The 17,187-nt window shown below is 38.9% G+C and overlaps 1 protein-coding gene across 1 annotated transcript in view; it reads right to left on the bottom strand.

Moving 5' to 3' along the window:
• Positions 1-17,146, bottom strand: part of ScsbetaG (Succinyl-coenzyme A synthetase beta subunit, GDP-forming) — a 39,924-nt gene extending 22,778 nt beyond the window's left edge. The window contains exons 1-2 of the mRNA XM_076177782.1: positions 16,999-17,146; positions 1,179-1,308 (exon numbers count right to left, since the gene is read on the bottom strand). Coding sequence (XP_076033897.1) covers positions 1,179-1,308; positions 16,999-17,070 — 202 coding nt within the window. The 5' untranslated portion in view covers positions 17,071-17,146. The remainder of the gene's footprint in view (positions 1-1,178; positions 1,309-16,998) is intronic.
• Between the last annotated feature and the right edge of the window lie 41 nt (positions 17,147-17,187).

Below are 17,187 nucleotides of genomic sequence, written 5' to 3'. Positions count from 1 at the left end.
AACTATCCACTTCTTCCAGTCTCTCCCTTAAAACTAACTTCCAGTCTGCTGCCATTTTCTCCCCTTGTAATCTCATCATCTTACTTTTATCCACATTTATCTTCAACTTCATTCTTTGGCACACCTTCCCAAACTCAGTCACCAAGTTCCTCAATCCCTCCTCTGATTCTACCACAAGTGCAGTGTCTTCAGCAAATAACAACTGGCTTATCTCCCACTTTTCTTCATTTTCTTTAACCATCTCCAATCGCCAACCTATTACCCTTGCATTTACCTCTTGCATCACCCCATCTCGCGCATAAATTGAACAGCCAAATTGACATATCACTGGCAAGAGGAGAGGAGAAGAGATGAGGAGAAGGAGAGACGGGGAAGAGGATGATGATGATGATGAAGATTATTTTTGCTGGTAATAACCTACACTTCAATCCTTGGGGAAATACACTTGCCAACTGCCACTTGTGCAAATGTTTGGGCCCAAGACATAAAATGACATTGGGAACTGATGATGTATGTCCTGGGCCCAAACATCCACATAAATGGTGGTTGGCGAGTGCTGGATTAAGAAACGTAATAAGTGTATTGTGTTGAAGAGCTGGAGTTACAGAGGTAGTAAAATACATGTTTAAGAATAGCAGTAGAAATGAGGATTACTGGAACCTAAAAATAATCAGCATTCTTTTTTTGTGGGATTAGTTTCCAGTCATAAAAAAAGTCAAGCTAGAGAAGAGGAAATTTTCAGGTAGTGGGGAAACTTTAAACAAGGAGAGGGATTTTGGGAAGAAATGTGGAGGCATAGGGGAAATGTCTACAGGAAGATCCGAGAAAACCAGAAATCTACATTTTACTTTATATGAAAGGTGATCACACCCTGGCCTATCCCAAGTACTGACACATGGACTCCCCAATAATTCTTCCCACAAAGGCAAATAAATATTTGTCTTACTATAACATAAAATTACAAAAGAAAAATTATATTAAGATACTGTATTACAGCAATGAATAAACATTATGCTGTTCTTAGAGCATATGAAGCAAGCATATCATTATACAAAATTATACCTGCATTGCCATGAAGCCACATGACTGATAATACAGTAGCACCAATTAAAACATCACTTAACAAAATTTTCACTCAAGCAGGGCAACTGGAAAAGAAAACTGATGTTTAAACTTACTAAGCTCCTTTGATTTGGCAGCAGCCTCTTCTCTAGAATCTAAGATTCTAAACTTTTGAATTGTCACCCCATGGTTTTCTAACAGGACTTTACTTTGGTACTCCAGTAGATTTAACTTCCTGATAGGTACCTGCAAAGAAAAGAAAAAAATTCTGGTTCTACATGTGTGAAATAAGTAATTTTATGTTCCCATGACTGGCATTAAGAGGGAGAGAGGAGGGTGGAGGGGAGTGGAATATACAGGAAATGAAATGGGTGGGAATGGTTTCTATGCCTTTTTCTTTTTGGCTATCCCCCGTGTAAGGGGGAAAAAGCCTTTGGTATATGTATATATGATTGGCATGCCTCTTTAACACTGCATTGCTGTTAAATTTGACCTTAACTAATTTTGTGGATAATTCCGTATCCTGGTGCAATAGCAGGCTTTCCCAAAGTACTACAATTATTCAGAAGGAAAAAATGAGGAGCACTACCCCCTTCCAAAGTGAATGTCCATTGGAAAAGCTAAATATCACAAACTGCTCCCTTTACCTACATCCAGAGGTGCGGACTCAAGAAGCTGATACCTGGTTTCTGGAACAGGCCATGAAATTTGGTCACTCTAATGCCTGCCCTTCTAAGATGACGAGGGCACTGGCTCTCTCCATCTCATGTAAATTACCAATTCGGTATGATGGTGCCTACATAGGCATCATGAGGCACGAGTGGGTACATAAGGATGCCAGCATTGGTGTCTTGATTATAATTTTTTTTCGTAGTTGCACACAAGTTACCCCTGGATTCTGTGAACTGGTTTGATCACATTTTCTGTGTTTATTATTACTCAGAGTAAAAGAGAACTAGTAATACAGCAGTGACTTTATATTTTATAATGCGAGTAATGTGATGAATTGTACATATGGCAGCTGATGCTGCAGGCAAGAATTTGACTTGTACTGAAGTGGTTAAACAAGTTTTGTACTTTTTTTTTCCCAAGTGAAGATAGGAAACCCATTAAATGGCAAAACACTCACGTTGGCCATTGGATTGAAGGAACTGTTCAAATCACAGCCAAGATTTGATACATCAACTCAAATACAAAGGCTGGTTCATGACACTGGAGGAAGTGGATAGTTTTAGATACCTGGGTGCAAATGTGGCAGGAAAAGGAGTAGAGGTTGAAGTAGAATGTAGAATGAGAGAAGCAAGTAAATGCCTTGGGGGATTAAACAGTGTAATGCAAAACAGAAATTTGGGAATGGATGCTAAAAGGAGATTGTATGGAGGAGTGATTGTGCCAACAGCACTGTATGGGGTAGAAACATGGATCATAAAGACAGGAAGAGAGGAGTTTGCATGTGTTTGAGATGAGGTGCCTGAGCAGTATGTACTAGGCTGGATAGAGTGAGAAACTAGGTGAGGTGGTGAACAGGGGTGGAAAGGGAGTTGCGAGATAGGGTTGATGAAAGAGTATTGGGATGCTTGGGACACATGGAAAGAATGAGTGAAGAAAGATTAGTAAAAGATGTAGAAGGCAGACATAGGAGTGAACATGAGGGGGCGACCAAGGATGAGATAGATGGGGTAAAGAGGGCATTGGGAAAGAGGGGAATGTCTGTTGAGGAAGGACAGGAGAAGACAGAAGATAGGGGTGAATGGAGAATGGTTGTGTATGGATGATACTGTGATGTATGAACTTTCATACATCACAGTATCATCCATACACAACCATTCTCCATTCACCCCTATCTTCTGTCTTCTCCTGTCCTTCCTCAACAGACATTCCCCTCTTTCCCAATGCCCTCTTTACCCCATCTATCTCATCCTTGGTCGCCCCCTCATGTTCACTCCTATGTCTGCCTTCTACATCTTTTACTAATCTTTCTTCACTCATTCTTTCCATGTGTCCCAAGCATCCCAATACTCTTCCTTTAGGAAGTGGGAGGGGGATGGGGGGTGAGGGAGTATATGTGAACAATAAATTTATGCAGCCCAAAGGGATTTTTCCCTGTCTTCTCCATTTATGCATGAGGGGAAGGAGAGGGGGGATTGCCAATTTAATGAAGTGGCTTTGCTGTGGATGTGCTGTATCTTGCGACACTGCTTCTGACCCAGAGAAATGGGAGAGATACAGGGATGATCCATCCAGGAGGAGTCAAGGTAAAAGGGAGGGAGGGGGGTGGATGGGAGTGGAGTATGTGGGGATGGAATGGGTGGGAGTGGATTTTATGCCTTTGTTGTTTTGGCTACTTCCCTTGTAAGGGGGAAAAAGCCTTTTGTATATGTACAACATATATGGTGAGAAAAAGCAGTTTACTAAAATCAGAATTTGGAATTCTTGCAAAGATCCCAATCATGAGCAAAGGAAAAGTGGTATCAGAAGAGCAAGATTTAGTTAGAAGATTCTGTGAGTCAAATGAGGTTAGTCATAGGTGTCCTGGCCAAAAGGATTGAGAAAATCACCAATGCTGAAGGTGCAATGAAGGTGCAAAAATGGCTGGTTCTTAGGAATTTAAGAGAGATATCTGAACTATATAAAAAGTATATCCTAAAATAGGATTCTCCTCATATTGTGTGCTTGCTGGTAGTGGTGGGACTCATTCTGTCTCAGTACATATCATCAAAACCCAAAATTACAGTTGGCTGCATTGGGAGAAAAAGGTTTCTCATACAAAGATCTTATGGATTACAGTGTCTGCAGTACAGAAAAAGAAGCTTGCATGATGCAAATTTGCAAAGACTGTCCAAGAGGTGTTCTGAACTTTCTCGAGTTGCTTGACAGTGTTAAATCAGCTCCAAATGAAATATCTTACTAGCAATGGGTGACCAATGACCAATGTGAAACACAAAGGCAAAAGCCGACAAGACTGTGAGAATCAACACCGTGTGAGATCAAAACCTTTATTGGTACGACATTTCGCTTGTTACAGCTTTTTCAAGTACAAGCTGTAACAAGCAAAACGTCGTACCAATAAAGGTGTCGATCTCACACAGTGTTGATTCTCACAATGACCATTGTACAATGGTATACAATGTGGAGCCACTTCATGAATACTTATCACTAAACAAAAAATATCCTGCATGGTTTGTTATCATTTTGTTGCACAGCAGCAATCATAGTACTTATAACAGTTGAAAGAAATACTACCACCTCAGAGGACTAGTAGAACCTAGTATTAGCCCTTGGTCTTCACTGGATGTGCTAGTGCCCAAGTCCAGAGGCAAGAGGTGTTTGTGTGTTGATTACAGGAAGGTAAATGCAGTTATGAAAGTGAACCCTTGGCCTTTCCCTAAAATAGACAATTTCATTGAAGAAGTTGCAGCAGCTAAGTTTTTATCATACATTTAATGAAGGGATATCATCAGATCCCCCTTACATACAGAGCCATGATCTTTGCCTTTGTTACCCCACATGGACATTTTCAATACAAAGTAACCCCATTTGATATGAAAACCAGTGGAGCATCTTTCCAGCACCTCATCACTTGGCTAGTCAATAAACTGCCAGGTGTCAAGGCGTACTTGGATGATACTGTTTTTGCTAACATGTGAGAGGATCATATGACAAGGTTGGAGAGTTTACTCAACAGATTTGAACGAGCCCAACTTACTGTAAACCTGAAGAAAAGTGCCTTCAGCAGGACCACCATTACCTAGATCATCAAGTTGGACAATTCTACATCACACCAGTGGAAGCAAGGGTGAAAGACATCATAGAATACAATGTCTCGAAGACAACAGACATCAGAAGATCTATGGGCATGTTAGGGTTCTAATAAAGTATTGTCCAAATCTTGCAGAGGTAGCTGCTCCTTTAACCCACATGCTCTCTTGTCATTCCAGGTGGGATGAAGGCACAGATGCAGCCATTATGGAATGTAAGAAGCTCCTTTTGGGCTGCCCTGTCCTGATAGCTCCTGATTACTGTAAGGGATTTTTGTTGTTCTGCGATGCCAGCAATGTAGCAATAGGTACTATGATACCTCAAGAGAAAGATGGTGTCATGAGACCGATCTCATTCATGTCAATAATACTAAAGGAGCACCAAAGGACACCCTCCAAAAATTAAAAATATATCTAGATGGTAAGGTAGTAATTTTGAGTGATCATAATCCATTGAAATATATATTAGAAGGTAAATCTAAAAATTATAGGCTAGCCAGATGGGCATTAGCACTCCAGGGATATGATTTAAGCCTTCAACACATGCATAAAATGTGTCTTGCTTCAAAACTTAAAATTTTTTCCTAGGGAGGGGGGATATGTAATGGATATGTAATGAAAATAGCTAGGAAATAGTTGTAGTATATGACATCAAAATAAGAATCTCAGTCACAGGTGTACTTCAAGATAAAGAACTCGCAGTCCCACCATCCCAGAACACAAGGATGTGTCTTCACACCAACACCAACACCAGCCCTGGTGACATGTGAAGGAAAAAGGCACACAAAGTGGTGCCAATGAGTTATGACAGCAGAAAACTAAAGCAGCATGGATAGGTTCTCTCAGACATTTTGTAAACCTTGCTCATGCATAATAAAAATGAGTGGCATGCATGAGTTCAGGCAAACAGGAAAGTTTAGATAATCATATATCAAGTGGGATGCACCTGTGCATGCCTATATAAGTGGGTTGAGTGCCACACTCACCCCACATGCTTTCCTCACCCCAATAAGATCATGTAGATTTTATAATCACACATAATTTATAAGTTGCCAAGGCATATATTTCATCCTGATGAATAAGCAAAGGTCCAAAAATCAGGAAAAACCTTATATATCTAAAGTGTGCCCTTGAACAGATTCTATATTGGCCAGATAGAGATTCTTATTATAGACTTTACTCATAGTAATGATGTGGTGCCAGGTTGTGTCATACACTTTTTCCAAATAAAAAAATATAGTGTTTATTTGTGAATGCTTTCCAAACAGAGAATTCTAGGGACAGAGGAGCATCAGTTGTGGACCACATTTTTCAAAATCCATATTGAACAGACGATAGGTAATGCCTGACATTTACCAAATTTTCCTGCAGTTTACATGTAAGAGGTTAAGGATACGGGGTGATAACTGTTTGCCAACTGATGTCTTTTCCAGGTTCTGGGATTGGGATGATTATAGTAACCCAAGAATAAGGAATGTCTCCAGTGTTCTAAATAAAATTGAAGAGGTTTAATAAAAAGGAATATGCTTTATCTGACATGTAATGGAGAAAGGCATATGGGATGTCATCAAGGCCTGGTGGCAAGTCGCTGCATTGAGATAGACCTACTTTTAATTCCGAGATGGAAAAGGGCACATTATAATCATTGGTGAATTTGGATCTTTCTTGGAAACACTTGCAAAGTGATCTACAAATATATTAGCAACTTCTTTGGGACTGGCCACCATCTCGCATGAGATAATACAGGATGGGTAGGTGGAAATCAACTCTCTTCCACACTTCAGTAAGTGGGGCCTGTGCTGTATTTGATGAGACAGTTTTTCCAAGACGTTAGTTGTGTATTCTTTAAGAATTGTCAGACCTTAGCCCATGCATACTGCAATAATTGCAATCTTGTAATTTGAATTTGGTTATTTTGTTGGTTTCTGGGCTACAGAGAGGAGTTCCCCTCTGCCAACCTAACTTGGTGTTTTACTTGGCTGGTGAGGTTTGTCTTGTTTGTAAGGTTGGAGATCCAAGTTTGAGGGCACAATGTAATTTTTGGAGTCAGCATTTAAGTTCTAAATTCAGGCTCTGGAGGAACCTTTTTCAGAGTGACATCTGCCAAATCAAGGGACTCGACAGATCCTTGGGAACATTTTTGGTTTGAATGAGAAGGAACTGTGCAGGGCATCCTTGGTTTGGGTTTTAGATTGTGGATCTGTATTTACCTAGTTGTAATATATGGGAAGGGAGCTATGCTCGTGGTGACCTGTCTTTATATCTCTCCGCATCAAGTTTTAGCTGAATTTGTGGTGGAGTTTGAAGATGCAGTGGAAGGTTTATCCATATAGTTTTCCAAAATAATAAAACTGTTTTGCACCATGACAGCAGGAGCAGGATTCTCATTGGAGTAGGGTGGAACAATTGGTGGTTGAGAGAGGTGGGGTGGTGCCTTGGTTGTATTTAATGGAGTGGAAGAACTGGAGTGGAGGGAAGAGGCACATGTCTTTGTCCCACCATCTTTACTCTAAATTGAAGTTCTTGTCTGGCACTACCAAAACTAATAAACTGGGAATTAGCCAGTTGAAGAATGTCTTGTTCTAGATGGTAACTATTACACTGCTGAGATCATACTGAGTAAGATTCTCTGCAGTGGAAGCATTAAGGTTCCGATTCACATTTGTGGGTAGGTAGTCAAGGGAAGAGCAGACTGCATCTTTCTGTGACCAAACTCATAGCATTAGTATTACTGTAATGGAAGATCAATAAAACCTTTACTGGGAGAGAAAGAGGACCAATATTTATTAATTCGGTGAGATGTGAACTGTAAAACATGAGCATGATCATGTTGCTATTTCCTCAGATTTTTGTCACTTGTTGAACATCTGGGCATCTATCTATATACCAAAAGCTTTTTCCCCCTTGTAAGGGAGGTAGCTATGTCAGAGGCACATACCCATTCCCACCCATTTCACTCCCCTCCACCACCCTTTCCATCTCAACTCTTCATTGATGACAGGTCATCCCTGCATATGCCAATTGTCCTGGGTCAAATGCAATGCAGCAAAACATAGTAGATCCACATCAAGACCACTTCACTTAATTGGCGATCCCCTCTGTACACTCATGGAATTATAGGACATCATCTTCTGAGAACTCATACAAGTCCTGGTTTTAGATATGCCCATTGCAGTTATTAAAGGTTCAGTGTGGTTTGATTAAATTGAAAATCCCATCTGAAGGGCAGGGTGGATGTAGGAGCATCATAGATTGTGTTAAGTCTTTAGCCCAGATTAACACTCCTCTATTATATTTCTTGACTTTTTGGGAGTATTCCAATATCCCTCTGTAGATACTTTGCTGCACAGATAAAGTTGCTTTAGTTTTCTTTGTAGTTTGCCACAAACCAGTAAGGTGTAAGGGAAATTTGGAGGCACGTTTTTCTTCTTCAAAGAAATTGGGACAGTAATAATTTTGGCTGTCAACTACATTGTTTGATCTGATTATTCCAGTCATTAGGTTGTTATATCCAAGATGTAGGAAATTTATTACTTCATATACAGTTTGGTAGCAATCAGATGTAAAATTCACATAAATTCGAGAGACAGTCACAATCATATTTCAATTGGATACAGAGGACTCTTACAGAAGGCTTAAAAGCTGAGTGGATTGCATGATATGACAGTGATGGGTAGTGTGATGGAAATAGTTGTAGGTATATGGTATTAAAGTAAGAATTTCAGTCACAGATCCAGAAAGGAAGCAGATACTGAAGTTTCCTGCCAAAAATACAAGGACACATCTTCACAACAACCTGGGAAAAATGCAGACACACAGAATAAAGTAGTGCCAGCAGAAAAGTTGGCAGAAATCCATGAAGAAAATAGATGGGTTTTAAACAACTTTTTGTAAGCCATGCTCACACAAAATAAAAACGAGTTGAGAGTGAGAATTCAGGCAAATAGGAGAATTTAGGAAATATTAATCTAAGAACCAGATACCATATGGCACCCATGTGTGGCATCTGTGCATGCCCTATACATAAACAGAATGAGCCTGACACTTATCCCATGCTCACACTCTCACCCCTAGTACCATATGTAAAGTAAATTTTAAGTTGTACTTTGTCCTTTATTTCCTCATGGTAAAGAAAGAGAAGTCTAAAGAAAGGAAAGTCACAAGAGTCTAAGTGTGCCCTCTGATAATCTTCTATGTGGCCATATTGGAGTTTTTATTAGAACATGCTAGGTAGACATTTGTTATGTTGATTGTATCAAGACAAGACTTAACAGGTGACTCGCAGGGTCTTCCAGCATGGGACACTGCAGCATGGGGTGTGCAAACTCCAGCCTGCTCCGGTATTTCACTTCCATTACAATCCGAGGGTGATTTCCTGGGAACCTGGTTGACTGCCTCTTGGGGTTTTTGGTTCTTGTTTTTACCCATACATTGAGGAGTTATTTGTTTGGCTCCAGGGGCTAAGGGCAACCACCTACAGGGACTATGGAGTGAGTGCTGGCTACCATGGACAGGGTACTTCATCCCTATGGAGGCCACTTGTTATATAAGGACCTCCCTCCACAACTCACCCAAGCCCAGACACCCAATCATCCAGCACCTCATATGGTGGTCCCTCTGGTGGGCAGTACTGTTGGCCCATACAAGTAGCTTAGCTCTGGAAACCTTTCGGTCTGGTCCCTCACTGGCAACCTTGCAAGCATGGGTAAGGCAGAGCAGGGGCCAAAACCCCTTCTAGCCTCGCTCACCAGGTCTCTGGGACATGCAAGCCACCCCACCACAAGGTGGTTCCCATAACAGGGGTTGGAAAGTCTGCATGTCAGATGAAACAAAGAAAAGCATGTGTTGCATTTAATAGATGTGTGTGTGTAGTTTCTATATTTTGCACATACAGGGCATATGTATGGGGCTGAATTGTTTTCTACATCACCAGCTAACAAGGGGGATGAGAGTACAGATGCTAAAATATTAACTTTCATGTGTGAAAAAACAGTAACATGGGAGATGGTTGGAGTTCAGCGGGAAGGTGAATAGTGATATTCTAGGTCCAGTCTGGAGCCCAGGTACAGCCTCTCAGGGCTACACCTCCTTGTGGAGGTGAATATATGGGGCCAATATGGGGGCACGTGTATGACTTGGGTGTTTGTCTGTAGTCCATTTGGTTTGAAAACATCTTCCTGCATTCCTGCCTTGCAGAGTGACAAGAGGCACATCCACCACTTCAGCCCCAATAGTGGTTTCACGACCAACTCCATCCAGATTGTGAAGTGGTCACACAATCTAGGGACAACAAAAAAGATACAATGGGAGGCAGGTGATGGCTGTGAAAAATTACAAAATACTGAATAACATGGTTAGGCATTATTCTGAAAATGAGGACCAGTGAGCTAGATAACAGAAACTTTTTGGTTGTGTGCACACTCCCCTCAAAATGAGGGTTCGTAATGAAACCAAATAAAAAATAATGCAAAGTTTATCTCCCATGGAAAACAATTGAAAAAAAAAAAAAAAAGATAATAGAGGGAGACTTTAACTGAAGGTGTACATGGAGGACTAGGAAATCTTGTAGTAATGAAAATTTCTAGGTTAATAATTTGTTACATCTCAGTGTGGATAATGCAATTACCCAATGGCTAGCAGACATGGTACAGTGCATTTGTGTGATGGGAAAGAGTAGTCACATAGCACTTGAATTTTAACTGATATACGAAGAAATAAAGTTGAGAAAAGAGCCATATAGACAAGACAGATACGATTTTAGGAAGGAAAGCATCTTAGCTTTGAGGAACAAGTTTCAACAAGCAGATTGAGAAGAATTCAAAACTGAGGAGAATTGTAAAATTTTCTTAAATTTTACAACATAGATGTCAACAAACATGTGTCAAGACTAAATAGAAAGAAGAATCAGTAAAGTATTGGTGTCATAAAATATGAAGGAGGTGAAACAATGCAAAGTAAGGAAAGCAACAAGAGGAATAAGGAAGATTACATACAAGCTACAAATACTTACGTGAGGATCCGAAGAGAAGAAAGGAACTGTGAAAAAAAAGTATTATCAATAAAAGACGGAGAGGGAGAAAGCATGGAAATGGTGAAGTTAAGATTTTTTTACACACGTAAACACATACTGTGCTGGATTGCTAATTCAGTGATCCGAGTGAGTCCCACCCATGGCTGAAAATTTCAGCATCACTGCACTGCAGGCCAGCACTCCAACTCAGGTATTTTACCTAGTTGTATTATATGGGAAGAGGAGCTGTGCTCGTAGTGACCCATCTTTGTATCTTGCAATATCTAATTTGTTTTTAAGTTCTTGTATAGTTTGTGCAAACTATTGTTTCGTCTAATTTGTTCCAAACCTCCACCACTCCGTGAGGAAATTTTTTTTTCAGATCTCTTCTATAATTATCTTTTTGAGTTTCTTTTAATGTCCCCTTGTTTTTCTTCTATTCCAATTTAATAAGTCTTCTCTCTCAAGGAATTCCATGTCTTTCACGATTCTGTAAATGGCCAATAGATCTCTTTCTCTTCTTTGTTCCAAGGTTGGTAGTTCCAATTTATACAATCTTTGCTCGTATGTCAATTTTGAAAGTGTTGGGGCCATCTTTGTCATTACTCTCTGGATTCTTTCTATTTTCCTTGTATTCTTTATTGTACTGGGTGTCCATTGTATCGCAGCGTACTCAATCTTGGTCTTATCAGTGTGACTAGTATTTTGTTTACCATTTCCTTATCCAAGTAATTAAAAGCAACCTTTATTGATCTCTGTAAATTGTTGATTTCTCTGACTATTTTGCTTATATAATTGTCTGGTGACATGTCTTTGGAGATGAATACTCCAAGGTCCTTTTTGGAACTAACTTTCTTTACTTTGTACCGCATGCCATTCCTCTTATACTAAACTAACCCACACATACTATCAATCTGATCTATTAAATCCAAGTTCTTCCCTACAACTGCTGAGGTAATTCCCCTCATCTCTTTCATCTCATGTTCCTAGCATAGCTTCCATGAGGGGGATGGGTTCTTGGCAACCAAAGAGTAAGATGCATCTAGTCTTGTCAACTACATCTCTCTCTCTATCTCTCCCTCTTTTTCTTTTATAACCTTGACTATTCCTTCTTGGCTATCTTTTCCCTGTTACTCCAGGATCTCTTTAGAAGTTACTTTATCTCTCTTATCCTCATATGTTGTTGGCCTATCCTCTTTTTCCTCCTTGGTGTTGAGAAAAAAAAAATTCTTCTAATTTGTCAAAAAAAAAAAAATTTCCTTCTCAATTTATCAATCTCTGCTTTCTGATCCAGGTTTGTTTCCTTTTCTTGCTCAAGTTTTTTGGTCCAGATTGTGCAATCTAGCCTCATGGGAGGAAATTAATTCTAAATATTTTCAACTCTGTTTATTTATTTATTTATTACTTACCTCCATGTAAGAGTATCCAATTTTAAACTTTTTTTTACTCATTCCCAGCACTACAATGATCAAGTTTTTCAATGGACTTACCTTTTTGGGTGTGAAACCTTAAAAATCTGCTATTAGTGTATATACAACAATAAAGGACAACAGTTTATAATGTAAACAAACTATAATTATCTTTTCTTTCCTATCATGAGCGGCTTCAGAGATGAAAATCTCAATTTTCCCTTCATAACTCTCCAAAAGTTGGGATCTGCAATGTTTTGCCTTTAGTTACTGTGAGCCTGAATAGGTTTGCTTTTCCCCTGTCCATTCAACTAGTAAGTATTTTCATCCGGCTTCACCTTTTAAATGCATAACTGTCACTTTGCATCGCTGCCAGTATTGCTTCACAACGAAAATTATTTTCCCTCCGACTCTCTCCCAATGTTGGAACCAGCAATGTTGTGCCTCTATTCTGACCCTGAAATTGCATTGCTTAACCCCTGGCCACTCAATTGGCAAGCATTTCCATCTAACTTTGCCTGTTAAAGGCTAATTTAGAAGTGCCGCATTGCCATTGCTGTGTGTGTGTGTTTACCTAATTGTAGTATATAGAAAAGGAGCAACGCTTGTTGGGTCCGAGATATTTTCCTCATGCCCAACTGTTACTCAAGCCATATCACACGACACATGAGGCTGTCGTAAAAGATGGAGCCAAGCCGGTGAGGCAGACCCCTTACAGATTGTCACCCCAGAGGAAGAGGATTATGGAGAAAGAAGTGAAGCAGCTTATAGATCAAGGATTAGTGGAGCCTAGTAACAGTAGTTGGGCTTCACCAGCTGTGTTATTCCCAAAACCTGGAGGTGAGTGGAGACTGTGTTGATTACAGAAAGGTCAATGTGGTCACAAAAGTGGACCCTTACCCTCTCCCCAGAATAGATGATCTGAGGAAGTTGCTGCTATAAGATCCCTCTTACAAGCAGAACTACCAAGATATCTGCTTTTGTTACCCCACAAGGGTACTTTCAATACAAAGTGATTCCATTTGGAATGAAAAATAGTGGAGTGTCTTTTCGGTGCCTTGTAAATTGGCTAGTCAAAGGACTGCCAGGTGTTAGAGCATACTCTGATGACATAGTTGTGTTCACTGATACATGGAATGATCAAATGAGTATGTTGAAAGGTTTACTTGACAGACTGAATCAAACCCAACTTACTGTACATCCGAAGGAGAGTGCCTTTAGGAAGAGCACCATTGAATATCTAGAACATCAAGTCAGCCAATATTGCATCACACCGTTAGAAGCCAGGGTGGATATCATGGAATACAAGGTCCCGAAGACAAAACAAGGTATCATAAGTTTCAATGGCATGCTTGGATTCTATTGATGGTACTGTCCAAACCTTGCAAAGGTATCTGCCCCTTTAACCCACATGCTCTCTTATAGTCATTTCAGGTGGGATGAAGGCACAGATGCAGCCATTGAGGAATGTGAAAAGCTTCTCTCAGACCATCCTGACTTCATAACTCCAGATTATAGTAAGACCTTTTACTTTTTTTAGATGCCAGTCATGTATAGGTGCTATGCTTGCTCAAGAAAAGGATGGTGTCATGAGGTCCATCTCATTTATGTCTCATGTAATGAACGAGTATCAAAGGAAATATTCCACCATTGAAAAGGAGGCCTTCAGCATCACATTAGCCTTGAAGAAATTTTGAGTATTTTTTTTATAAAAAAGAAGTAGTCATTCTTAGTGACCATATCCCCCTGAAATATATCATAAGTGAGAAAACAAAAATGATAGATTAGCTAGGTGGGCATTAGCACTCCAGGGATATGATTTAAGTATTCAACACTTTCCAGGAAATCAAAATGTGATAGCTGACACCTTGTTGCATTCTCACACAAAATGTTCAAGCCTTCCTTCACATGCTTAAACATTTTTATCCAGGGAAGGAGGATGTGTCACAATACAACAAAAAGATATGTAAATGTTGCACAGTAGCTTATGTAAGTTGTGTTAGGTAAGGTTAGTCCACGTATCCCTGCAAGAGTTATAAAACACTGTAGCCTTTACTAGCTATCTTATGGTGCCAATACATACACTGATGTTGAATTCAACCACTACTAGGCTACCTTAAGCTGGATAATGAGATATAGGACTATAATATTAGGTAACTTATGATAAATGATCACTTACAGGAAAATTGCTGCAGAGTACGGCAGAGTACACAAATGGATTGATTTGCAGTGAAGGGTTAAGAGTCAATACAACAATGATAGCACAAGGAAGTAGTACAATCACATATCGTGCTTAGTTCTTAACAAGATTCAGATAGCAAATGATAAGTTGTAAACCTTCTTCACTCACAAATAAAGAAGTGGAAGGATTGTGTGAAGCAAGGTAAATTGGAATATAGACTATGCCTATAGATACAGCAAAATGGCACCTGCCATTGGCACGTGTGCAAGTATGTGCCCCACATAAAAAGAGGGTTGCTTGTTATGCCAACACATTTGTGCACTTGTTCAAACCCCTCATATCTGGTAAGTTTACTCTATACATATTTCATATCATGTAAGTAGTTTTATTTTCCATTTCACCTTTATTTCATATCCAGTGCAAGAAAGAATCTCCCAACTAAAGGCATAGAGCACACTGGCAGTTGGATTGATAGAACCGATTGATTATATATAAATCTAAAGACATGCACACCTAAACAATATAACACTATTAACTTACTTTTAAATATTAATTTTGTAAATCATAACACATCAATGTAATAAAGATTACATGAAGAATTATCACCCCAGACTTCAACAGGATGACCATTCTTCATGTGAGCTATCCTAGGGTGACAATTCTTCATGTGGGCTATCCTAGGGTGATAATTCTTCATGTGGGCCATCCTGGGTTTACAATTCTTCAGTTGTACAAGTTGATGACAAACATAACTCTCATTCAACCTGACATGACCTAACCTTTATTCCACTGTCGACATTTGGCTCACTGGGGTGACAATTCTTCAGGCGAGATTTCATGGGGTGACAATTCTTCATGTGGGCGTTCTGGGTTGACAATTTTTCGTGTGACCCAAACATTTTTCTTGGTGGAAATCAGAAAACATTGCTAAAAGCTATGCACAAACAAACAAAATTGCATCAACCCCTTTAGATGCCATCTTTAATTGATTTAGAGGTTGAAGATAACAATGATGACCCTGATGACCTCTAAAATTACAGGTATACATTACTAAATGCAGGTTAAGTTAGGTTATGTAGGTAAGTTAGGTTTGGTTAAGTAGGTAGGTTAGGTTAGAATAAAGGAATTGGTCATACCTTAATTTCCTTGACCTCTGCATCTACCAAAACAAAGATGGTATCTCAAGCAGTCTAAGCAGCTACGTTTATGTATAGCTTTTAGCAACTTTTTCTGGTATTGATCTCTACCAAGAATAATGTAAATTATCTTTGTGTGTTATAATTTACAAAATTATAAATTGATTTCCTATTGCTATATCGCGTAGGTGTGCAATTCTAAAAATTTACAATTTTGATAGATGCAGAAGTCAAAGAAATTGAAGTATAATAAATTTGTCTAACCTAATCTCTTACGGGGTAAGTATTTAGTAATCCTGGTGGTCATCAGGGTCATTGCCTACAAGGATGTAGACAGGTTTCGATGTATTTTCATTTTTCATTTTATTTTTTATACATCTTAATTTACAAAATAATATTTAATACATCATATTGATATATTCCTTAGGTTTGCACATGGTAGCCATCACCACTGTCAAACTGACATTATTGGGCCTTGACAGATGAAACGAACATGGAGTCTTGAAGCTAAAGTTGAGCTCAGTTTGGTAGTGTATCACTTTTAACAAGGTTTTTTGTTATCAATTTCCACCAAGAAAAACAGATATTAAACTTATGTACTTTAATTTACTAAATCAATATTTAATTTTGTGTTGATAATCATGTAGGTGTGCACTTCATTAATAATATACAAAATCACTACCAATGTAATGTTACTATCAATTTGTGGTACTTATTTATGAGGGTTCAAAATATTCAAAATGATAAGAGCTATTTGATGAGATAGATTAGTTTGTGGGACTGGAAACAACTTTATAAATGCCAGTTTATTCATTGTGTTGGGTTTGGTTCTGTTAGGAGAGTTAAGGTTAGGTTAGTTTCAGTTGATCATAATTCTTAACCACACAATGGACATAAGTCCATGATCATGTGATGTTATATCATTTTTATCCATCTTGAAACAAAATGTCACCTTTACAATTTGCTTCTCACAATTTGTTGAAAATATTTGACCAGTAAGAAAAATACATCCTAACAGAGAAATTGCGATATCGGTTACTGTTCAAAACCATATACTTCAACAATACTTTTCATTACAATACATATAGTTTTACTCCGAACGCTGAAACCAACAATTTATAAACTGGCCAATTTATCCCAAGTCACCAAGTGTCTTGTATTCTTCAATTTACTCCAACCATAAGGAGAAAGTGTCATACTACACTGTTATCCCCAACTTTCCATTCTTGTCAAGAGTATAAACTTGTTTATTAACATAAATGCATTAATTTCTTGTTACAAATCAATCAAGCCAAGTTACACGTCCACACTGGTTGGAGAAAACATGAAATGAATTGCTCCGACAAATTTCAATGGGCATTTAAATTGTTATTTACCCGTGCATAAATATATTATTATGCCTAGACTCTACATGATCATCTTTACATTTTTCCATACTTACTCTGTACTTAATCAATGTTTGAGCTGGGCGTAAACCCCCCCTGGACAATAATCTTGCAATAGTCGCTGCCATTATCTCTCCGGTTGTTTGAATACAGGTGGACTGACAGGTAGAGGCCTCTACAGTCAGCTGATAAGAACAAAAGAAGCGGAAACTTAAAAATTGTTACTTCAGGCCATCCATATCTGT

The sequence above is a fragment of the Oratosquilla oratoria genome, chromosome 41, assembly GCF_046742065.1.
Source record: "Oratosquilla oratoria isolate Oo_2021 chromosome 41, ASM4674206v1, whole genome shotgun sequence".
Classification (NCBI taxonomy): domain Eukaryota; kingdom Metazoa; phylum Arthropoda; class Malacostraca; order Stomatopoda; family Squillidae; genus Oratosquilla; species Oratosquilla oratoria.
This window is presented reverse-complemented; position numbering and strand designations above follow the sequence as displayed.